This window comes from Passer domesticus, chromosome 7, assembly GCF_036417665.1.
Source record: "Passer domesticus isolate bPasDom1 chromosome 7, bPasDom1.hap1, whole genome shotgun sequence".
Taxonomy (NCBI): domain Eukaryota; kingdom Metazoa; phylum Chordata; class Aves; order Passeriformes; family Passeridae; genus Passer; species Passer domesticus.
In genome coordinates this window covers 46581031-46606324 of record NC_087480.1, presented here as the reverse complement: position 1 = coordinate 46606324, position 25294 = coordinate 46581031, and the positions used below count along the sequence as shown (strand labels likewise).

General features: G+C 38.7%; 2 protein-coding genes and 1 long non-coding RNA gene across 23 annotated transcripts in view; 1 reads left to right on the top strand and 2 right to left on the bottom strand.

Moving 5' to 3' along the window:
* ZNF644 (zinc finger protein 644) overlaps positions 1–2021 on the bottom strand; it is a 74705-nt gene extending 72684 nt beyond the window's left edge. Inside the window, exon 1 of the mRNA XM_064428320.1 lies at positions 1929–2021. The gene's annotated coding sequence lies outside the window, so the exon portion shown is untranslated. The remainder of the gene's footprint in view (positions 1–1928) is intronic.
* Positions 2022–2230: 209 nt separating this feature from the next.
* On the top strand, positions 2231–7401 carry LOC135305092 (uncharacterized). Its single transcript, XR_010366369.1, has 3 exons — positions 2231–4401; positions 5390–5521; positions 6434–7401. It is a non-coding gene; the product is annotated as an uncharacterized LOC135305092 (long non-coding RNA).
* A 5132-nt stretch (positions 7402–12533) lies between these two features.
* Positions 12534–25294, bottom strand: part of HFM1 (helicase for meiosis 1) — a 104116-nt gene continuing 91355 nt past the window's right edge. For all 21 annotated transcript variants that reach the window (XM_064428293.1, XM_064428291.1, XM_064428304.1 and 18 more), the window contains 14 exons: positions 23019–23104; positions 22045–22128; positions 20900–21057; positions 20169–20272; positions 18555–18710; positions 18214–18309; positions 17674–17792; positions 16776–16858; positions 16574–16683; positions 16376–16474; positions 15854–15944; positions 15482–15587; positions 14959–15116; positions 12534–14713 (listed from right to left, as the gene is read on the bottom strand). In XM_064428293.1, coding sequence (XP_064284363.1) covers positions 14647–14713; positions 14959–15116; positions 15482–15587; positions 15854–15944; positions 16376–16474; positions 16574–16683; positions 16776–16858; positions 17674–17792; positions 18214–18309; positions 18555–18710; positions 20169–20272; positions 20900–21057; positions 22045–22128; positions 23019–23104 — 1517 coding nt within the window. In that variant the 3' untranslated portion in view covers positions 12534–14646. The remainder of the gene's footprint in view (positions 14714–14958; positions 15117–15481; positions 15588–15853; positions 15945–16375; positions 16475–16573; positions 16684–16775; positions 16859–17673; positions 17793–18213; positions 18310–18554; positions 18711–20168; positions 20273–20899; positions 21058–22044; positions 22129–23018; positions 23105–25294) is intronic.

Here is a 25294-nt window from a genome sequence, read left to right as displayed (position 1 = left end):
TTTGTGGTGAAGCTCTCATGCATAGAGCTGTGCTTGTGAAAACACGTGGATAGTTCCAACAGCCTTTTGTTGGAACAAAGAGCAAATGGAAGTATTTAAGAATCACATAATGACTTTTAATAATTCCTAAACAATCACATAACCAGCAAATACAGACTGATCAACCTCTCTTCTTCATGTGGACAACTGTATGTAAAGCTGATGTCCATTTGAGCCTGACACCATCCTATCAACTTTTGTTTCCACCTGAGAAATCCTTTAAATAACATTCAGAGTAGGTTTAACATCCCTTATCACTCTGTTTGATTATTCCACTCCTAAGAGAATGGATTTCAAAATAATATTTTCCAGTTGAAGATTAAAGAGCTACTTCCAGGCTTCCTACCTTCTTTAACAAAGTAAAATTCCACTGCGTCTCAAAAGCTAAACATTAATACAGATGGGATTTGCTGTCATTTTAGTAAATGTTAGCAGCAAACACTGAGCATTCCCATTACCTTCCCACCCAAACCCCATCCACTCACGTTGAGAAGCAAACTGGATTTCTTATACCCTCACGCTGCCTTGTCTTGTGCTCAGGGATACCCGCCTCTGTCGGACCCCAGCTTTTCTGCTCGGCTTCACAAAGCGAAAGCAGGTTGTTGCCTCAGGGCCTAAAGAGGGCAGCTTTTCACGCCTGTGATGCACAGGTACCCCGCTGACCTTTCAAGCAGCCTGCTGCCCTCCAGGGAGGCTGCTGGGACAGGGGGAATGCCGCTAGCTCAGCGCATGGCACACGTGCAAGCAGCAGCTCCCCACATCTGGTGCTGCGGCATGTGCCTGGCACTGGACAGCAACGCACATTGCTGCAGAGTGCAAGGCAAGACGGGATTCTTTCCACTGCACATCAGCAAGCAGTGGAAGTCCATTTAGCTAGCCTTGCATTTCTTATAGACACATCACCTTAATACTGCAGGCAGGGTCACAGCACTTGCCTCTGACTACAGCACACATCCCCGGAAACAGGGGTGGAGGGGACATGGGGAGATAAGACAAATCTCTTAGTGAGGGACAGAGCTGGGCCCTCTCAATCTCACCCTGAAGAGCCACAAACTCCTGGCTCTGCTGCTGGGGAACACAGAGAGAAAAATCACACATCCTGATAAGAATCCAGAGCAAAACCATGTCCTGTGGCATTTGTCCAAGATATGGCATTGCCTAAATCAGGTTTAATTGCCACACAAGACAGGATGAAGAACCTCTCAATTCCCCAGACGCTGTCCCAAAGGCTGAGCACTCTCAGTGCTCATAATCTTGTGCACTGAGTCATATAATGACTTGCAGGACTCACCCGAGGTTTGCCACACTTCCGTGCACTGCTTTAGAAGGAAGGGTGAGTTGCAATCTGAGCCTAAAAGCCAAGGTGTGCATTCTCTTCCTCCACTTTCCCCAGGCTTTATACCTAAAGCAGAGCAGGAACTAGGTGACTTACCTGCTGTCAGCACCTTCCATGCTTTAAAGTTTTCTATTAGGGCACAGAAGAGCCACAATTACGAAGAGTACATTATCTCACTTTGCATCAGATTTTCCACCTTCCTCTGTGATTTACCATGCCAAAATCCCTGCTATTTGAGTGATATGGAAAGTGGCAGATGAAGGCTCAAAACCTGTAATGCTGCCTAGAATATGCAGCAAATAGAGTCTAATTAGAAATTAATATTTATGAGCTGTGTTCCTCTAACATAATTCGTTCTGCCCCAAAGTATCACTAGAGTATCACTTAGAAGACGAGAAGGTTTGAGGTGAAGTCTCTTAGTAGAGAAACACAGCAGATGCCGTGGGGGGAGCAGCAGCCTGGAGGCTGACAGGACCTGGCTCTGCAGAGACGCCGGCCTGCAGGACAGGGGCAGAGGAGCCCACGGACAGGAGGGCTCCGAGACATTAAATACCTGCTGGCTGAGAGCCGGTAGAGCTGCAACAACCGAGAGGGGCTGGTCCTCATCAGCCGAGCAGAGCTGCGGGCTCCTTCCCGGCGGAGGCGGACGTGGGCGCGTCACGTGCGGCCGTGTCCCCGCAGCCCCGCTTCCTGCGGCCGCGTCCCTCAGGCCGGTCCCTCTGCCGGTCCCCTCAGCCCCGCTTCCTGCGGCCGCGTCCCTCAGGCCGGTCCCTCTGCCGGTCCCCTCAGCCCCGCTTCCCGCGGCCGTGGTCCCCGCGGAGGGCAGTGGCTTGGCCAGCGCAGCGACTGCGGGCTGCAGGGAAAGGCCGCTGGCTCGGCAGGGCTCACTGGGACAATGTCCCGGAACAACACCCCTGCCTTTGCTCGTTGGTTTGTAGAACTTAAGTCCTAGAAATGAGTGTCCCCCAAAACGGAGCTTCCACAGGAGTGAATGCTTAAAGAAACTGCACCACAATGTGTATAATGAAGTTGGGAGTTAAACACTGGGGAGCTATTCAGGATTTGACTGTGTGTATAAAGGAGGCCTTGTCCCATCAGAAGCCAACCGATGACTAAAGCAAGGAACAAAGCAAACCTGGAGCACCTGCAGAACAGAGAATACCATCGAATGAAGCAAGCAGCTGAAAAAAAGAGAACCATGAGTTACATCCCCTTTCACCTCCTAGCAGTATATAAACTCTAAGGTCAAACCTAGACAGAACTGTTGAGTGTGTGACAAGTTTTCTCCAAGAACCTGTTTTTAATCCAGCCTGTGAGATCTCTGCACAAGCTCCACACTCCTGCATACTCCACAGTTCTCCTTGGCTGGGGTGTGGGACAAACACAAGACCAATTCTTCAGCCAAGACTCATCTCTATGGCAAAGACAATGAACTAAGAATGCACTCACTGTGTCAGCAGGTCCCATACATTAGAAGCACTGCAAGGGTTAATAAAAGAAATGGCAGGATATATTGAGCTTCAATTACAGCTTGTATACTGAAAGTAAGGATCCTTATTCAGGAGTGAGTCCTACTCAATGAAACACGAATTTTAAGTAAATGCAAATAGCCTACACTGAAAATGGGAAAAATAAACAAAATATCATTTAATTTAATTTGAGTGCCCAAGCAAGTAATTTTCAAGTCTGTTTAATGTTTAGGAAGAAAAAGCCTTAGTTCAGTCTCTGCAAATGGTTTTAGTTACTTCTGTGACTTTCCATCTCTTGAGGATAATCTACTCCTAATAAGGACAATTGCTTAGATTTATTACCCCACTGAGGTCTTGTTAAAGATCTAACAAAAATCCTATTTAAATGAAAAGGACAATAGAATTTAAAGTCAGTGTAGAGTTTAATTAAAACCTGAAACAGAATCAATGTCTTCATGCATTAGAAAAGCAAAAACAGATTTCAAAGCTGTTAAACTACGTGTAATTGGCATAAACTATCCACTGAGCCAAAATTAAAAAAAAAGGCAGACTATCATATGGAAATTGAAGTCTATTAATAAATAAAAAACCTGATACATGTGCATAGCCCTATATTTTTGCAAGCATTTTTTTATTTGCCTAATTTGCTAAGCATATCTTAGAGCAAACATGAAACAAGCTAGCTGTTAAGTTGAACAAATCCAAAAGGGACAAAAAGAGATGGATTGAAATCAATGCATTAACATGAACCAGCATTTAAAAACGTTTCATAATGTTCCCAAAGAGAGCATGTAAACTGCAGCAGTCTCAGTGCAAAACTGCTGTAATCTGTGTTCCCATGTAGTCATTATTCATACATGGGAGTATACAGCTCCTAAGTCATTTTTCATGCATGAATAGTTTAAAACCCCAAATCACTGACATAAATCCACAAGGGAGACCTCCCTTTTGAAAGTTAACTTCTAGAGGCTCTGGGAAGGAATGTGAAGCCAGATACCAGTCCATGACAAACTTTTCTGTAGGGAAGGATCTGCGTGCAGCCCCACTCCGACCACAGGCACACCCAAGCCCTCCCCAGCCCCAGGGGCACCCCGGCCTCTGGGGTCCCGTCTGCAGAGCCAGCGCCAGCGAGGCCGCAGAGCCAGAGCCAGCGAGGCCGCAGAGCCCAGCCAGGTCTCGCACCGCTCCCTTCCCCGGCCGGCATGCAGCGGGACCTCGCTCACCGGGAAGGGAGGTCAGCGCAATGGCTGCTCCAGGCATGCACTTTCCTTTGCAGGAGAAAATAAATTCTGAGGCAAAACCTACCCCATAACCTATTTCTGCACTAAGGAAAGGGCTCTTTTCTTTCCCTTCCTTCCCACAGGAAGGGTAACGGTGCAGAGGAACTGCACACCGAGGCGCCCCAGGCAGCAGCGGCTGGAAATGGTGCCTCGGCTCGGCCGTCCGCTCTGGCTGGCCCGGTTGTCACCCGAGAGTGACAAAGTAAGAGGAAGGAGGGAACTGCGGTGCTGAAGTGGGTCACACGACTCCCTCGTTTGGAAAAATCCCGAAAGGATGGTATGTCACCTTCCCTCTGCAGCACGTCAGTCCCTTGTTAACCATTTAATCAATTGGTTACAATCCACAGAACTGGCCATCTTACGTAGGCCTCTCTCCATTTAAGATTACAGCGCTTGCCGCTGCTACGGTATAGTCGGCGCCCTTCCTTTTAGCTCGCATTTTTGCATGGGTGTTCAGTATTTAGCCCCCTTTACGTCCGGAAACACCTGCCCGAGCAAGGCCAGCTGCGTGCCCTGCCGCCAGGTCCCTCCGGGGCGCGGGCGGGCGGCGGTGGCGGCCGGGTCCCTCCCGCCGTCCCTGCCCGCGGGTCTGTGTGTCACCTACCCAGCAGTGCCGAGACGCGAGAGCCCTCTGGACAAGCACCGTGGAACACACCATGGGGTGCCTACAGCATAAGCTGTGCCATACCTCGGTCTCTCCCTGCGCCTGGCGCCAGCAGCGAGGGGGAGCGCACGGTGACACGCGAGTGCCCCCGGCTAAAGCACCGGGAGGGCGGCGCCCCGAGGGCGGCAGCCCCGGCTGTCCCGGGCCACCCCCGGCGCGGCCAGCGAGGCGGTGGCCTCCGTCCGGTACGGCCCGCAGGGAGCGGGCACGGAGCCAGCGGCCCCGCACTGTGCCCTCCGCACTGCCCGGGGGCGCGGAGCTCCCGCGGGTGCGCAGTGACCGAGGGCTCGTTCACGCACGGCTCCTGCACGGCCGATGGGCGATTCCTCAACGCGCCTCGGGCCGGCGATTGTGAGCGCGGTAACGGAGGGGAAATGTCCGGTGTGAGCCCCGTGTAAAAGACATCAACACACTTCGTGTGCGGTGCATCCTGGGGGTTTTATTCCTCAATGACCTTTTTAAAGAAATATGGTCTGAAATCTCTTGTCAGGGTCTGCAGGAAAGACACAACTGTTTACAAATGGTAGCCGACAAAGAGCTTCTCATTTCCCATTCCATTCCATTCAGTGGAAATGTCAATTTAGTGCTGCTCTATTTTCAGTTCTTTCACTACAGATACAAAGCCTAGCACAATTTCAAGGCAATGAGGAATGCTATGAAGCTGGGATGAAATCTTCGGGTATCCCAAGCCCTTTCAACCACCTCTACAGCTAACAAGCAGAACTACATCTTGGTGAGTTATGACTAAGCTCCAAATAAAAAATACTACTGAAAATACATTAAGAGCTGCCAATGACAATTCTAAGCAGGATTTAGGATCTCTGTTTCGTTAATGTTATGTAGCTCACTTGCCACATACACGAAACAAAGGCTACTTTCCAATTCAAGGATGAGTGAAATGCAACTGTAGAAGCTAACATTTGAGTCTGCTTTGCTCTTTGTACACATGCACTTCTTCTGGCAATAACAGCGTTGACAGGAGATGAGAGACAGGCTTCTCAAAAGATAATTCACATAACAGATAATTTACAAAACAACTGGCCTGGTACAACAGCTGAGTGGCAAGAGTGGAGCTCCACAGCATCAACAAGCTTTTCTGACAGAACACAGATTTACACTCAGTGACTATTTTCATTACTGATTAGGTTTCCATGTCTTCACAAGCACATTCCAGTCATACTTCCAAAAGTATCTGGCCAGTCAGCACAACCTTGTATAGCACTAAACAAAATGGCATCTGCATTAAGTTTGCCTACAGGGGACAAAAGGCAAGATACAGACACAAAGGTGGGTCTTGCCCCAAACTCATCATTAACCTCAAAGCCTCAGTGCTTCATGTAAGAAGAAGGTGGTTCCTAAAGCTGTGCCTCTGAAGGAGACAAGACTTTGTCTACTATTTTTTCTCCTGTTTTTCTTTTTAGTCATGCTATGTCCTGAATTCCAAGTCTTAGAACAGATACCCCATTCCTGCATTAAAAGTTATGGGACAGACTTTTTAATAAAACCACATCTGTCCAATGCTTCTTTAGTAAACTTATTCTGTTGGGGTAATGGATTGCTGTCCCTGTCCTGGAGGGGCTGATGCTGGGCATGTGGCTGCTCTGTGTGCCCTCCCTGATGCAGAGCTCTGGGACTCTCCTTCCAGGGCTGGATCATGCTGGTTTCATGTCTGACACCAACTCTACCTATGGCTGCACTCACAGATTTTTCAGTGAATACTTACCCAGCTACAGCACCTGACACCATATCAGCCCAGCATTTCCCAGCATTTACAGGTATGGAAGAATGCAGATAAAGTACTTTACTTCCTTCTGTGCATCATCCCACTCCAGGAAAGGAAACAATTTCTCACAGGGCTTAAGTAAGCAAAAGGTGAGGCCTGCAATTAACTAGGGCCACAAATACACATGATCATTACCTCAGTGGAGAGGTAAACGTTTCAGCACTAACACCTGAAAACTTGAAATTTGGTGACGTATTTTCAAATCAGCCTCAGAGTGACAAACAACCCAGCGGAAAATATATAGCTACTTTGGAAAGTGTTAATGCAGATTAAATCCAGTCAATAGGAGAAGTCAGTTATTCATAAATTCTGGTTCTCAGATCTGCTCTTCCAGAAGAAAAGCACTTTAAGAATGCAACAGATGCTTTGCTTTTGAGCACACTCCAGCAGATCTCAGTGCTGCTCATATACACCTGAACGAGCAGGAGTTCATTCAAGGGAGGGAGCCGGCCTGTCCCACATCTGTTATAACTTACACACCCAGGACTAACACCCAGTTATCTCTATAAAGTTAAAAGCAACCAAACAAAACCAGGAAGAGGTCAGGTGTAAGAGCAGTTAGCTCTTTTTCATCCTGTCCACAAGGACCCCAAAATAGCCATTGTGTTTAGGTAGATGTTTTTCTGTTTGATAAGCACACACCCAATCCAGATTTATAAATGCAAATGTTACTGGAATGGGAGGATAGAATTGTACTTTAAATCACGACAAGTCTGATCTATTGGAGAGCTAGAATTAATAAAAAATTAATGTTTCCATTAAAAGTAATGTTTCCATTGTGTCACTGCAGCGCAAATCTTTCTTTCCAGTCCTCCTTCCAATCTGAAAATTTCTGAAATGGCTCACAGAGGTGGCACAGACACCTCCTCTAGGAAACTTACCTTTCTCCTGTCACTTCTAAAGCTTGCTCTGTCCCACAGGCAAAATCCCAGCTCCTCCACAACACTGCCTCCAAGATCTCAGATCACTACATTTCCCTTCTCTACCCAACCTGGGAGCATCAGGTGTCTTCACTCCTGAGCACTGCTCAGTTCCTCTTGGAGGAGGAGATGTCTGCCCCTTCCAGAACACAGGAGGCAAACGGGTGCCCTCTGTACAGCTTTCCTCACACCTGCAAAGGTTGCAGCACAGAGTATAACAGAACTTCTGCAGTGAGCTCAATGTTCACCCCCCACACGGGAAGGGGAAGTACAGGAACATCACAAACAATCGAGGAGGACTTGGGTTTTGCTTTGAGACAATCCTTTTTATATACAAAGACTGTAGAAAGTCATATTTTATTGAGCACAGTTGCTTTTTAAAAGCAGGAGGTATTTTTTTGCTCAAAATTCAAAGAGGCACTCAAATGCACTAAGAATAAACATGCTTTTAGCATTTTATTAAGCAAGCTGCCTCTGCTGTCACAATGACTGGTCCTATCTTACTGTCACCTTTTCCCAGTTACTCACTAACATTGCATGAACATGCAGATACACCCATCTACTAAAACAAAATGCAACAAAGCCTCTACCCAACTTTGGATCTGCTTAAACTGGCAGTAAAGTCACAAGTTACAATAGTAACTATTTTTAAGTATTCTCAAGAAAATACAATTAAATAACAAAACTAGAAACAAAAGTCACAGCAAGTGTTCAGACAAGAACTTAAAATAACACCTCATTTCTTTTCAGGTTACCATTTGTTTTGCATAACATTTAAATATTCTACCATGTCTCTAGGCACTGTAAGACAGTCATTCTGCAGCAAAACTTCTGCCAAAGTAGGCTCTGGTGGTGGAATGCATTTAGAAATGATGGCCAGATGATGGCACAGTAAACGTCCTTCTTTTGACAGGCTGTACATGTCTGTTAGAAATATTCCTTGTTCCATATGCATGTGGAGGATTAGACACATACACTCCTCACACAGAACAACTACCTCCTGGAACACGTCAGCAGAGTATTTACTACCAAATCCAGAAGGAGTTTGTGAGTCTTACATTGTCCCATTAATGAGAAAAATGTCACTGTACAAAAGCTCTCTCTTTTTTTCTGTTTCTTATCAAATCCTTCAAACAGCTGATAACTAGCTTTTATAGATTGGAGAGTCAGATGGAATTCTGAACCTATTATTTTACTAAAACCCCAGGGGTCAACTTATCACCTGAAAACCATTTTACATGGACAATTTGACTTTCATATGGAGTGTCAGAACATACCCTAGATGGAAATCTAAAATAAATTATATGGAATAGTGCCTTCTTTGTGCTGAAATTTATTGGTCCCACACTACAATAATTTTGAAAATTGTATCCCTTAAGCTACAGTGCTGAGATATTATTAACTGCTTGAACTGAAAGAGCAGCTCTGATCGGCTGCTATAAAGTCTATGGACAGAGACTAATTTCTATTGAACCACATGCTTATCTGAAGCTGTGGTCCTCCATTGCAAGCTGCCAACTTTATTTTCTTCCAGAATACACTGCCCATCTTTTTACCATCATCCTCAGTATGCACTGTCACTTCAGCAAATCCATTCCAGGAGCTAAGAATGTGTCTAACCTTCTGCTAATATGGTTGTCTGAGACAATCACACCCAGGAGACAGGGAGGGAGATCCATCCACTTGTACCTCTTATCTTCCTAACACAGGTTATTTTCCTCACTAAGCAAGCCTCCAGTCTCTGAAATGCATCTCTGGGATGTATCACAAGATAAGCATATCTATTTCATTGCCAACACTTTCTTTATCACTTCTGCTGCCATACTTAAGAAATAAAATTATTTGATAATTTGCTGATGCTTTGGTCAATGCACCTTTCACATCTCTTAGTACAATTTTTAGAAACTAAACTGACCTCAGAGCCTAAAATCTTTATAATTGAGAAGATAGTGAAAAATGATAAATGATACAGCTGCTGGGTGACTATTCTTTGAGTGGAAATTCCCAACCAGACAGAAAAATCTTCTCCAGGCATAACACATAAGACACAAGGATAGAGTTCTGGGATAAAAACAAGTGTATTTCCTACACCCATGAACCTAACAAGTCTGGAATAAAACAGCTAAAATATTATTCCACACCAGGAAAAATAGTAATAATTCATACTGCCTCATTTTCATTCATATAATTTAATAGCCTTTATAGACAGAAAGAAATTGCTAAAAAGGAGGTTCTGATTTGCACATACAAGTTTCTAGATAGCACTACTTTCACTTTTTCTTTACTAGACAGTGTCAAGCTCTCCATGAGGCATTCAAAACTAATGACCATTCACTGTGGCAAATCAAGCTCTCTAAGCAGAGAACCTATTGCTTCCAGCAATGGCATTCAGCTCACTAAGACCTTTGCCAGCCAGGAATTTGAAATCAAGTTGTGGCAGGTCTCTTCCCAACCTTTTAATGCCTGTCTGTCCAACATCTTTCTTTTATTTTAGGATGGATCTAAGAAGCAGCAGGTGCCTCTCAGTAAGTGGACACTTGTCCCACATGAGTGACTTGGCTGCCTAAAGAAACACCCTCAAAGGTACTGGCAAAGCAGGAGGTAAGAATCTGTGAAAATATACAGAGTTCAATGGCAAGGTTCACTGTATTACTTATTCTATTATACAGATTAAAGCACAAAAAAAGAGTAATATTTTTGTGTCTATTTTCATTACATCCTACCATTTATTAAAGTGACTAGAGCAAGTTAGCAGCCTTTTTCTGCCTCACTCAACAGGAATTCTCTCACATCACAAATTCACAGTACTGGAGATAAGGAAAAGTGTCAAGTTCAGAGTTTTCCACTTGTACTGATGAATATTCTGAGTACTTTTAAATGCTTAAACTGATGAGATAAATGTTTTGGAATCTGTTTCTCTAAATTATAGCTTAATTAGATCAAAAAAAGAAATCCATAATTTCAAAGGATAAAGCCTGAATCTAGCTGGCAGTGTGATCAGGTATCAACATGCAGCAGCTTAAAACAAGTTACGCAAGCTGACCTTAAAATGTGTGAATATCAGCTTTCCAGTGCAGAAATATGTATTTTTCAATATATTTTTTCTGAGCAGAAATCATGTCATGTCATTTATATGCAAATCAGACTATATTCTGCAGCTGATTCTTCTGTGCAGAAGCCATGGGAATTATTTGCACTTAATAAAGCCTCATAAATAGGTTTTGCCTCTAAGTGGGTGGGGGAACAGCAAATATATCATAGCCATTTACAGCTACAAGCATCTTCTTATTTGGAAAGTTATATGCATCCTTTAATAGGAAGTTTCACAGTTACAAAAGAAACATTGTTTCCTTTATATAAACAAAATACCCTTACAGCCTTCAAAACAAAATATTTTGCCTTATTCCCTATGCTCAGCTATCTAAAATATAGAAATTGCCATCTAGTCCCAGTCTAAAAGACATGCTAGTTCCATGCAGTATACGTTCAACACAGGAAGAAATTACTTGTTATTATATCTAGGCAATTTTATTACATTTGAAAGGACATACACCTTCTTTAAGTGACGTATGTCCACCCAGTATCAGCTATTGCATTTCTGCAAAATATGTTAACATTTTCACACACCACCAATTAGATGTGCCCCTCAAGTCCTGGCACATGGAAAGAATCCATTTTAAAGGCACAAGAAGACAGACTCGGGACCACTCAAAGCACATTCCCCGAAGGGTAGTGTTTCAGTGTGGGAGGTAGCACACCAAAGCAAACTGGGAAACAACTCTCCCTAACTAGTATAAACAGTCTGGACTGGGACTCCTGTTAAGGGCAGGACTGCAAGCCAACAGTAGCACATCTTTTCCAGTCTCTCCACAACCAGAGGGAAGGGCAACAGTGACAAGCAGTGCCTAGAGCCAGACCTACAACAAAAGGGCCCCAAGGGCCCCTAGTGCTTCTTACAGAGGTCACTCCTTATCCCAGCCCATGTGCCCATCCGGGGCACAGGGAGACCAGGAGTTACAACACTGGGAGAAAAGTGAAGGCTTAAACTGATACAATTTAATGTCACGTAGATTTCAAGAACCAATACAGAAGCATGGCTAAGCCAGGTTTATCTCAACTGAACAGTGGCAGCCAATAAACACCTGCCCTTTTTCTACCTGATTCAAGCTGAAATTAATCACTGAAAACACTGTATGTGCCTCAGTTAATTCTCATGGTAGTCTTCCAAAAATTCAGTGTGTTATTAGCCCTCTGCAGGAACAGAATTTTACCCTGATTAGAACCTTCTTTTCTATTTCCTTGTTAAGCAAAGGAGCTTGGAAAAAAACCAGGCATTCACAGATCTCATTTCAGAGATACAATTAAAGATTCTGGCAGTAAAACAATTGACATGATACAACTCATTTGCTCATCTACATAACATGCAGACAAGGTGACAAAGACCTAATGCAAGACACCCTTTCAGAAAAGGTACCATCGACACTGTCACAATGATGCATTAGAATGTTATCATTGTGCTCTGCAAAATTACTGATTTCAAATATTTTGTGTACACTGGTTTCATATGGTGACTTCTGTTCATTCTTTATCATTATTCTGATTGCCTTTAAGAGCACCAACTTGTATATATCACATAACTATTCTGTGAAGGTATATTTAAGTAAAAATACACCCAAATAACAAGAGTCCAAGTTGTTGCAACTGCTCTTATTATGACAATTACTGTAATGTTTAACTCATAAAAACCTTCAAATACAGAAATTAAAGCTATATAATGAAAATGTGCTCAAGATATGCACCACACGATGAAAATTATATTACAATACATGTGCAGTATTCTGTATGCTGAAACTTACCTTATACACAAACATGTCTGGCAACATGTTTAAACATTATACTTATTTTCCCACTATTTTTGAAGATTATAGGTTTTGAGTGTATATTGCATTTTCTTCAGGCACAGATATGGTTGACCTCAGTTTATATTTTGAAATCAATATGTGTGATAGGACAAGGAAGCATATAAGGAAGTTGAAGTTAAATTAAAAGCAGGTATAAGCATGTATTTTATTATGGGGAATCACACAAGTAAGATAGTAAAATCTGACTTCTCATCACATTGAATATTCTTTCACTATTCCATTATAGAAAACAGTATTTTTTTATAATGTAAATTTTGTAGAATCATCCCCAGACTAAAGTCTGTGGCATCCTGCTGTATCCCCAAAGAATTACTTACACAATCCCATTGATTGAAATTCAGGCCATTCATTTAATGTTTAAACTCTAAGTAGAATTAAAATAAGGATCAGTTTAGACTCTAACAATTTTTTAATGTACTTTAAATGTCTGATGATACCCTGTTGAATTTGTCTCTTTTAACATTTGGTCAGCACCTGAAACAAAGCACAGCCATCTTTTGCCCTTTTATTCACCTTAGGAAGGTTAGATCCTTACATGGATAAAGGAGTTCAGTGTCTCACATGCACAAGCAAGGCAATATTCAGTGAGCCTGTCTGTGAAATTACAGCACACATCAGCTTCTCCACGTCACTCCCATCACAGGTAATCTGGGGAGTTCCACCAGAGAGCAATTCAGCCCACTTACAATCTAAAATATCTTCTGACAGTGTCTGCCTCTTTCTAGTGACTAGACAGGGAGTCCAGGTGAACTAGGTTTCTCTCTTAATGGGGTTCAATTGAACAATGGCAATTACAGCTCTCCATAGCTGTGTCAACACTGACCTTGTGGGGCATGACCTGGGGTTTTGGTCTCATGGTCATTTACATGAAGCATCTTTTGAGAAACACCACTGGATCTGCCTGGGAGCCATTTCCCAAGGAAATCAGAAGGTGGTGATGTGCAGGAGATAAAATCTGCATTCTTAAATCTTACCCTGACAGAACTGGAATGTGTACATGACTAGGGTTGCTGGGCTAAATGTAGCAGTAGTACAGTAATTCTCAGTTACATCAGCTTGGAAGCTTAATTTTAAAAAAACTGACAAAAAGAGAATCTGGCATACTAATAACTTTGAGATATAATGAAATACTTGGGTTGTAGAAAAGTGAGTTAAGCTTGGGCCTGCTGGCATTTACATAGTCAAAAACATATTGAGGGGTGAGTATTGAGGCTGCTTAGGTTAGGCCATTCTTTCATGCAGAGAAAGAGTTATATTAAGTCAAAAGCATAAGGAAACACTGGAGTCAAGCAAAATGTTTCTCGTTGAGAAAATTACAACCTGGTAGTGGAGCAAAACATGGCTGAATTTAGGTGCACCACAAACAGTGTTGAAAGAACAGACAGCTAATGTTCCACATGTGATTGTAACATTTTAATTCCTCACATTTTGAATAATTGACAGTAAAAATTAACATTCTCTTGGATTTTAGGCAATATCATATATTCTACTAACTGTTGAACTTGCAAGGTCTACAATTCAAACACTAAAGCTACAAGAAAATATCCAAATCCAATGCCTGGTGCCTAAATCTGTATTAGGACACATGAATGTCCATGTTATGACCTTGGGTATGAAACTGAAAAGGCTTTATTTTACAGTTTTACAGTATTTTTACAGACATTTAACAACTGGTTTGCTGAGAATCTGGAAACATATCTGCTTAAGTTGCACTTTTTTATTAACACATTCATAGCACTGTCCAAAGGAGTACCTAGAATCTAGGATAATCTATCATTCTATTACTTCTATTTATAAATTTAATTATTTTAGAGAATCAGCACCATGAAAAATTCAGCTTTAGAGAAATTGAAAGAAAAACTCAACAAACATTACAACATGTTACTACAAACACTTAATCCTTTACCTTCTCTAATGGTATTTTCTGTTAGTTATATAAGTAACCTCAAATTATGAACTATTCTTTGACACATTTCAATATTTTTCTTTATAATCCTGAAAACAGCAAGGTCAACAAAAATACTTTAATACTTGTAAAACAAGATATTATTCCTCATATTCTATAAATTCCACAACAAAACTGGTGTCTAATTTATTATATATTCTATGCAGCAATCCAGCTATTAATAAATAGGAACACAACAGAAATCAAATTCTCTTGACTGAAGCCTTCACTGAAAAATTGACTGTAAGTTCTTTCCCCAGCACTTACAACATATTTTGTTTATGTGTTTTACAAAATACCATCAAATATTCCAAGAAAGGGCTTGACATCATTGGTTTCATCATCAAGAAGAAATCTAAAGATTAAGCAAACAAACAAATTAGGTACAGCCCATCAAACCCTATGGAATCAGAAACACTATATAGAGTCAAGACAAGCAATATAATTTTAAGTAATGTCTCTTAAGAAAAATTGTTACTATTGTGAAAATCAAATTTTTTAGCAATGAATATTAGAAACTAACACATTGCCTAAAAGTCTGTGTTCCATGAAGAACTGGAACACTGAAGAAACAGAAAAACATATGTAAGTTTTTCTTACCTAGGATCTACTTCTTTTTCCTGTTCTTTTGTGAAAATAAAAAAATCTTCTTTCCTAGTGAATTTAGAAGAGTCTGAGATTATTTCTGGGATGGAAGAACACTGTACATTTTTTTGCTCTTGAGAGGGACCTGAATGTGTTTTTTCTTGAAAACTGAACTGCAACACAAAATTTTATAAGTATATATGATTAAAACAACTGAAACTCCCAGATTGCTGTAGAATGTAATACTGGTGTTTAATTGATATTATGGTGTTTGACAAGGACCAAGCATGTGATGAATTTAACTATATACTGGACAGAAAAACAATCTAATTGAGTAAATAGTTTTGAGATCATGCTATATAAAGTAAATTCAAATCCTATTTCTTTATATCAGGAATGTCTCTCTCAACACAGAATGATTTGGACAATTCAAAATTCATGATATCCTAATTGATTCTTAAGTCAGATATCGCAGCTATATTTACACAACAAGTACTCAAATAATAGAAAATTATGTTATCAATATATTTTTACTCACCAAAGTTGTATTTCTATTCTGTACAGATAAATTCACTTTTGATGTGCTATTCACCACAGAAACATCTGATTTCTGAATATTGCACTCATCTTGTACTGTGCATGAACTGAAAATACCAAGTTGAATAATTTCAGTATTTTTACAGAATGGAAAAATTATTTGTTGTTCAGTACAGGATTTTCTACTTATTTCCCTGCACACTTCAATAAAAATCAATTTAAAATAATTCAACAATTCATACCTTTTAAACACTGAAATTTCACTCACTTTTATAAGTGAACAACCTTTTATATATTTAATTACACAGATACATGTGAAATACAGACAATATTTTAAACTGAATAAAATAGTAGTAAATTATGTAAGTCTTACTCTTTTGAAATGTTATTTGTGGCTTTGCTTGTTGTATATTGGCAGAGGGGTTGACATTCATCTGGACTTTGAAGGCAGATATTTCCATGTTCTGTGAAAGAATGAAAGTTTTAAGAAGAGGGTGGAGAAGCAGCCACAACCCCTTCTAAATATTTCCAATGTTATGATAAATAACACTTTGAAAATTATGAAAGTGTCTTAACACTTGAAATATTTCTTCTTTGGGTTTTGGGCTATTATAAAGATAGGCAGAGATATACAGTCAGTATACATTATGCAGCAACAATTATGCAGTTGCAGGCCATCAAAAATTTTTAATTGTGAGTTTTTCAACTCTTCCTTCTACATTGGATTTGTCACAATATATATGACATTCAAGGCAGAATAATAAACCTGTCAGTCTAGTCAATTAACCAAAAATTTCAGGTGGTTCTATTCATTGTATACTATAATAATTTATTCTCAAATAATAGCCCATCGAATAATTTGTAGGAAAGAAAAAGTTTGTTGAAATAACCTTACCTAATTCTCTACTGACAAAATTACTGGCAAATACCAATTTCTCATCATCAATGTCATCCCAAATATCGTCTCTCAGTTCAAAGTCCACATTCAAAGCATCTGAAAAACAGTATCTGCTTTTATCTGTGGCAGAATAATATGAAGCATTAAAGATCAAAAGAGTAAACACTGTAATTTTAAACATTAGCAATAACTTACTACTCTTTCCACAATTCCAGGATTGCAGTTGTTTCTGAGATACTTCTAAGGTATTAGTATTATCTACCTGATCCACTGAAGGTGATGAAAATGACAGTTTATTGCTAGACCTATTTAAAAAAAATAAATCAGTGACATGTCCGTAAAAAATGGCAGAAAGTTGCAAAATACAATTTATTCACAAAACAAGTCTTAGTAATACCTTGGCAAGGCTGGCAATAAAGACTTAGGTGTAAAAACAAATTGTTTGAGATTCACATTTTCAGCTTGATTTAACATCTGCATCTAAAGAAAGCAAAATATTTTAACTTATAAGATCTAAACATACTAAGAACTATTCTTTTTAAACAAGTTTAATGGCATCATTAATATTGTAAGTCAGCATAATATTTAAATATCATAAAAACTTTCTGATGTCTGTCTATTTAATGCACTCAGTTAAAAAGGTTTGAATTATGTGCTTCTAGTGGAGGTAGCCAAGCACCCTGGCAAAGCCAGACTGGTTAACTCTCATCTGCATTAGCTGTAGGCTAAATAATCCCCTGTGCAAATAAACAAGCAAGCAAAACTGTGAGGTGGAAATAAAACCCTCCAAAACCTCAAATGTCATTCTTGCTACAGAAAGACCTAGTTTAAAACTACATTCAGAGGAATAAAGTGCAAGCCATGAAATGTTTCAGAAGTTTAAAATTAATAGGGATGGTTTTTTTATAAACAAGTGGATCTACTTGCCAGTGAAAAAAGGACTCTTAGTAGCATGACTAATAAATACCACAATTTGTTTCATTCAGGTCGTATTTTGCCAAAAAAGTCACAGTGCAGTACCTTCCAACAATGCCTCTGAACCCCACCAACCACAACCCATCAAATACCAAATACAGAGGACATGCACAAAAGTGGACCAATGGCAATGTCCCAAAGAACAGCAGAACCTCTCAAAGATTCCTGGACCTCTGTACTTCCTTACTTTTTGCACTCCACACAGAAAAGTCAAACTTGAATGTTCATATTTAGTGATAAAATTCTCTCTGCAAACAATGCCTACAAATATGTAACAGATTAAAATGAGCTATGAAATAGTTGACTGCATCCAAGTGAACCTTTAGACGTTTTACTGGGGGTATAGATGAAACTGAGTTCCTGCTCCTTAAATCAGCTAGGTACAAAGAAAACTTTGTGTCTCCATTCATCTGTGACTTTGGAGGTACTCCAGTTTTACCTGAGAAAATGAAGTAAAATAATCTTTAGATTAGTTATCAGAGATAATTACTAATTGTTTTCAAATTACTTTGAAAAACTTTGCCACTAAGCTTAATATCTTCTGTTAAAATATTACAAAATATTTAGCATGCTAACTACAAGATCTAACACAGTATTTATATAAAAGCATAACAAGCTTGACATTTTGAAAAATCATATGCTAAGTACAAAAAGTATTATATCAAGTATTAATCATTGTAGTGCCTATAAAAGTGCTATTGCCAAAGCTACTTGTAATTGCTTTTGTGACTGCATCACAACAACTCAGGCCCATTCTCTTGCTTGTCTTGTTTCTGTTAACATAGCCATTGGTATGATGGGAGCTGTTCTAAACTGCATTTCTCTAAAAGTATCAGAATCATAGATTTAATGAAACTCACAGCAGTCATGCCCACACACATCTTTATTTTTACAGCGGTGGTTGCATTCTCTGTTTCCATATTTCTTGTAAGCAATCTCCTGTTTAGATCTGCCTCCTAGATAAATATAATACAGAAATTCAAACAGTAATATTGGATACCGAACACCCATCATTTTTCTTACTTTCAAAATCAAAGAATTGCAGTGTAGTACTTTACAAGTAGAAGCAGCAGAGTTGTATTTTTATTATCTTTGAGAAAGAAACAGCAGGGATAAATAAAGATCTAATTCCCTAGTGAAAGCAAAATTCAATTTTCTGTTGACTTTAGAATTAGTTAGATATTGTGATCTGACCATTTACCTGTATCCACTTTTGCTGCTGGCAAGCTTTGGGGTGAGCCATAACATGTATCAAGTGTAGATTCAGATTTCAACTTTTGATTTGCAACCACCTTACGTCCCTCTGGTTTTGGTGTTAAGTAGAAGGCTGTATATGCTCGCTGTATATCCAGACCAACTTGGGAAAAAAAAAGACAAAAATATTAAAACTGCTTTAAACTGTTTCTATACTACAATTTTCTTTAGTTTTCTAAACTGTTTAAGCAAGTAAATATTACTCAAAGATCATAGAAATGTTTTAAAATAATTTGCCCTTAAAGCACACTCTTGTATAACCAGATTCTTTAGGACTGAGATTAAAAACCCCAAACATTTTTTAGAATTAAAGACATAGTTACTAGAAGAGTATTTCCTTTAAACAAATGTTCTCGTATTGTGTTAAAAATACATTTATCTATGACTTTGCACAGCTGATAAAATTTTAACTTTTTAACTGTACTCCAGTCTGTGTTCAGGAGTATCAACAGCTCTGTGCTGGCAAAGGCATAAAATGAATATGTTGATAATACTTCTCAAGCTGAAGGCCAATATTCATGAGAGACTGAATAGTAAAGAGAGTAAGTTTGTCTTTTAAAGAGAGTAAGTTTGTCTTTTATTAGAGAAATAGAATTTGCTGGAAGACCAGACAGGCTTTTAAAAAATGTGAGATTTCAAGTCTGAAATAGAAACAGACTTAAAAATAAGCAGAGGTTAGGAAGACCTGGTTTTAGTCTGTTACCAGTTTCAGAAAAAAATAACTGTTGGGCTGAGTTTTACTGAACTCACTATAGAGTACTTTATCTACTGTACATACAGATAAAAGGACAATTTTAATTTCTGTGTGGCTAGAAAACCCTTTTTTCCAGAGCCACAGGTCTAGCTATAGAAATATAGATCATTCCAGGCTTGATTATTGTAATAATCTCAATGTCAATATTTACCATGGAAGCATCAACTACACTTCAGTTAACCTAACACACAGCACTCTTCTTTACTGGTGGGGTATGATGACAGAATTTAATGGAGCCAGTTTATTTTTAAATTGTTTTTCAAAGTTTTGTGCTTCAAGGTCATAAGGTGCTCATTTGCTGCTATAGTTCAAACTGTATGGAAATTGCCACTGAGGGGACCTATGTTTAAATCTGCACACAGTAAGGCACATTTTCAGCTGTAGGAATTTCTTGCTACCAAAGTGGACATGAATCTATATCCAACATCTCTTTACTACAGTGCAAAACCTAACCATTCACAAAGACAGCTCTGCTCAGCATAAATAACCTGTCAGGCTGATAAATTATCCCTACTGAAAGTTAACTCACTTAAGGAGAAGGACAAAAGAGAATCCCAATCTGTGTCAACAGTGCAAAATTCTGTCTCCTAGTAACAGTGTTGATGCTTCCAGTTCCTTAATATGGTAGTAAATTAAATTCACAGATAAGTGATTGTGAGAGGTATGCAAGCCAGTAAAATACATGTTATAGAGGTTTGTTTCCAGACCAGCTCACTTTATTATATTTGGCTTAACAGAAAGTGTTTTAGTAATTTGTTCCAAAATCTTATGCATATTGTTTTTTAATTAAAAAATACCTTAACCTACCATAATCAGAACTAATTAAATTAATACTAATGTCTTCTGATTTAAGAGCTCTTTTAACTTCAATTTTCTTCATCCAATTTCCAGTTTTCAGGAGCACAGAATCCCTGTAATGCATTAGCAAAGTTGTTAAACAAGGACAATGAAAACACGACTGCATACTATATCTGTAACCAAGTGAAAGAGCCTGTATTTGGTCCTACTTCTTTAGTTTTGCTTGATAATTGGCCTAAGAATTACTTTTCAATAATTCTCATGAAGGTCAAGCAGTTGGGAAAGATTCTGCTTCTCTTCTCCAATTTGCTCCAAGCATCTTAGCCAACTGCAGAATTTAAAATCCATCTCTGAGGGAAAAAAAGAATTTCTAAAATATAATTAAAGAAATATAGCTAACAGGATTAAGTAATAACTGGTTTGTCTATCTTTTTAAAAGGTATTTTACTTGTTTTATATTTATGGGAAAATTATTATGACTTTTCCATAATATGACATTGATGTTGAACAGATATTTACACCTGCTCTCTTCACTGACAAGCACACTGGCATGTTTTGGGAGTTTCTGAATCTTGTGTAGCATTTTAAATGACAACAGTGACTAGAAAATGCTGTAGGATAAAGAATAATTTTGTACTATTAGACATCAGTAGGAAGTATTGAAAATCTGCAAGTCACAGAACAGATGAAAAGCCAACACCATAAAACTATGCGAGGCAAAAAACCCTGATCATACATACATAATTTTCTGATTAAAAATGACTTGGTTGTCAGCATCTCCTATGACCAACGTAACATAGTGGAAGTCTGGCGCTGTTCTCTTTGCCTGGAGCTGCTCATAGTTTGTTAATTTGATGGTAACTAAGACTTCAGCCAACGTGTCACTGTATTTGGGAAGCTAGGGAAAATGATACAGAAGACAGAACTGCTAAAATATGCAAAATAAAATACATGCCCCTCCATAAATTTCTATCTGTTGATATAAGCACAAAAACTCAAGCGATTTGAATTTGTGGTACAATTTTAGTTGTTCTTCTGAGACATTGATTTTCAGTACTAACTTGGTCATAAGCTGAATATCCTAAGTTTGATTCAGTACTGAGAATCAAGGACAAATGCAAAGAGAAATATGCAAGAATAAGACTTGTTATATAGAAGTTACATTTTGGCATCCCAACATTCCTCTATAAGATACTTATAATTGTTAAATCTTCATTCTGAGAATTGAGTTACTCATCTGGTATTATGTTAAATGAAAAATAAACTAGAACTGATTGTTATACCAATAGAATTTAACACATCTATTGAGCTTTTAACTTCAAATGTGTCTTCATGTCTACCAACTTTAAGGTTACTTTTCAAATTTTGCATTTTAGAAAGCTAGAGTGTCTTTGTGATCCATATAAAGACAAAATGCGTATCAGAATCTCAAAGCTCTTGTACCCTTCCTTTGAAAGGGCACCAGCTAGGTTAATGTAATAACTTACTGTTTCTCTATATTCCTAAGTGTGCTGTAGAAAATAAACATGCATTAATACCATTTCAGTAAGCTGTATTTGGATGTTTTGCTGTCTCTAGGGTTTGTTTAAATTCAAGATAGAAGAGATCTCTCAGACACATATAATGCTAGAATGTGAATATACTGGTATACACATCTGTAACATAAAATGCTATCAACGAGAGAGGCCAATATATTATGGGGAATGTCTGTTCCAAGGCTCTCCTTTGAGATTTAGGAGCTTCATTCTACCTGCTAAGCTGGAAGGAGGTCACAGTATTGTGTGATCTTCTATCCGTAAAGACTCAGAAGTTCTTTAAGTCAGTACTTGCTTTTTCATTTAATAAGACCAGCATAAAAACATAAAATAAATGTAAAAGAATGTACCTGTTCAATTTCAAGTTCATATTTTGGAAGGTGCAAAACAGACTCTTTTATCTGGTTTCCAAAAGGAGGATGTCTGTTTAAAATCTGCAAAGATGTAAATCCAAGGAATCAAAGTCACCTGAGTAATTATGTTTGCAAAAAAAGCCCCTTTCACTCTTGGTTCTCTACTGTCAGTGATGCCCAGAATAGCAACATTGCCAAAAGAAAATTCCAACCCTTTTACATGTTGCTACTGCTTCTGTTCAGCTAACAGCCAATCAACTACCAATGACTACTCAGGTTCTATTTGAGATGACTCTTCTGTGTTGCACAAGCTTTAACTAAAACAGAATAAATGACAAGAAAAAAACACAAAAGGAGCCAGAAATGAGAAATCAAATTCCCAAAGTCAAAACAGAAAAACCCAAGTAAGATTTAGAAGTTTGTTATAGCTTCCAGAAAACTGGAAAAGCAGCCTCCACAGAAAAGAAGCCAAAAGCCAAAGAACCAGTCCTAGGGTAACACCTTTCCTAAAATAAGAAGTGCTTTATAGATGACTTAGAAGATTTTTATTCTACTCCTCTCTGAAACTTGCAATAATGGAAATTTGGGATTTTCATAATTAAGATACACTAAGAGAAACTGTAAATACATATTCCCTTTTATATTTTTCCAACACTCCTAATAGAGAAGTTCACATTGTCCTTTGTTTCAAACAGTGTTAATGATGAAATTCTACATATTTAAGCATCTGCTTTCCACAGCCAGACAAATCAGTGAAATCATCATTCACATTAAATTTGCTACAACAAAACATCATACACATTTTCAAGGAAAACCAGCAGTAGCTACACAGTTTTAATTCTACTAGTTAAAATGAATAAATCACCAAAACATCTAAATTTTGCTACGATCATATAGCAAATATATATTAACTATATTGCTTTTACTCGGTATTTTCCCCTATCATATTTATGTACAAAATAATAAGTTACCAATTCAAGCTCCCTTGCATTTATGTCTTCAATTTTTTTAAATGATGTCAGCCCAGCATTTACCATAGCATTTGACAATGATACACCTGTAAAAAACATGTATACAAGTTTTATGCTGTTAAAGGACAATGAATAACCTCAAATTATTCTAACAGCTGCATTACAGCAGGTAAACCCAAAGCATAAATAATTCTGTTATATTTGATGCAGCTTTCTGCCCAGCAAATCACTAAACTTATTTTCATTTAAGTATTTCAGTATTAATTTCTTCATTAGTAAAGAGAAAAAGAAAATCAATACAAACCAAACATGAAAATATACAATATTTCAATGATGACAACTTTTGCATTTTCTACAGTAAATCACTTTCTGCAGGAGTCAAGAAATATGTTCTGTATATATATGATAAAAAAGCATGCCATGCAGTATTCTTTGTCTCAGGATGTTTTCCCTATTCAAGAAATAATTTAATTATGTTAAAATCATAAAAAGCTCAATGTTTTTGCGCAAGTTAATAATGGAATTTACTGAAAAAGAAGTATTTATTATAATCTTCTACAACTCATTCCAGTTTTAGCAAAAATTTTTCCCATGGCATGTAAGCCACAAAAGCAGAGATTTCCACGTTCACTTCTATTTCTCTTCATGATTCACAGTACTTCCAGTGAGATTTAGACTTATCACAGCATATGAAAGGGCATTTAACTGACCTGGCATTACAGCCTATTATAATAACTGCAGTGATAGTAGGTAAAACATAGTACCAAATACTGAGAATGAGTATTTGGATCCTTCTCACACAGTTCTGCTAAAGAACTTGTGTAAGTTCTGCTAAAGAACAAGTGTAAGAAATCTGAAAATTAAATGGGAAAAGTCTTTATATACTTTTAGGTTGCTTCTTGGAAGGCATTACTGTAATCTTATAAGAAAAGACTTAACTCAAGAATTTAATAATTTAGAGAAACAGAAGACCTTTTGTCTTTTTATGTGTATTTGAATATATTTTGGGTCTGACTCGGAGAAAACATCTTTTACCATCTTCCTGCTCCTTTGCAGAAGCTCTGCAGTAAGAATACTGAGAACTCTCACATATTAATTCTGCTGCTAGATCTACTGCCCAGTTTCTTTATAACTGAAGCTGAAGATTAACTCTTTTATCCCAATTCCTAAAATTACAGAAGAATATCTGCCAGTGAAGAGAAAACCAGACATAAATAAAGACTTTTTCTCTTTATTTTCATCTACACTACTGAGCAAAAAGAATAAATGGGGGTGGAAATAAAATTGATCAAGTAGTAAACATCATAAATCCTGTATGACAACTGATCATTATCCTGTCTGTCAGAACAAGCAAACAGAAATCAAACCTACCATTCAATAACAAGAGAGAGCATCATTATTGGACAGGAGCTGTAGAAATGCAGTAAGAATTCAACTGAAATATCAGTCTCAGTAAGGCCAAGTGTCAGTCAAAGAACAGTCACTCTTATAATGGAAATACTGACTAAATAAGGCATTTCAAAGGTTCAAGAATAGCACACTGAGATAAGAGTTTAAAAATTAAGGATTTCTGAATATGCTACAAGGTATCAGCAAATTTCTAGGAACTTAATTCATTTAACTTCAGAAAGAAACACAATAAGATCAGCAGCCATAGGCAGAGGTTAAAAATCACATCATACTACAGGCATCAATTCAGTGTTTGATTCAGGAAAAGAGTGAACTGTCAGAAGAATGTTCAAAAGAAGCTTCTGAGGGGAACAAATGACACTTTGGAAGTTAGCAGCTCTTTGTAACATGCGCTGCAAGAGCTATGACAGCATAAGAAAAACCCAAAGAAAGGAAAATTGGACAGAGATGTCTGTATATACACCTCTTATTAAAAAACTAAATGTGACTTTATTCTACTGAATATAGTGTACAGGCAAGGATTTGTCTACACTGCAAATGCCATATTTATCCCACTCATCCTAACTCCACAGAAATGCTGAACATGAAGCAGATTCCTCAGATGATTGTGTCGACATTGCCACAGGTGTGGGATAGTGGAAATGTGTTCCCAGCACTGTGCACCGTGCTGTGCACAGGCTAACAAGCCCTGCTCTTGCTTTGAATGCACATGAATGAAGCATTACAGCCCCTGCCCTTGAGCAGGCAAGCCTGTAAGGTACTGGACCCGATGGACCTCTGGGTTTAGCCACTCTCTAATTTGCAGATCTCTGTACTACACTGTTCAGTGCAGAGCTCATGTGTCTCTAAAGAAGAAACACAGAGAA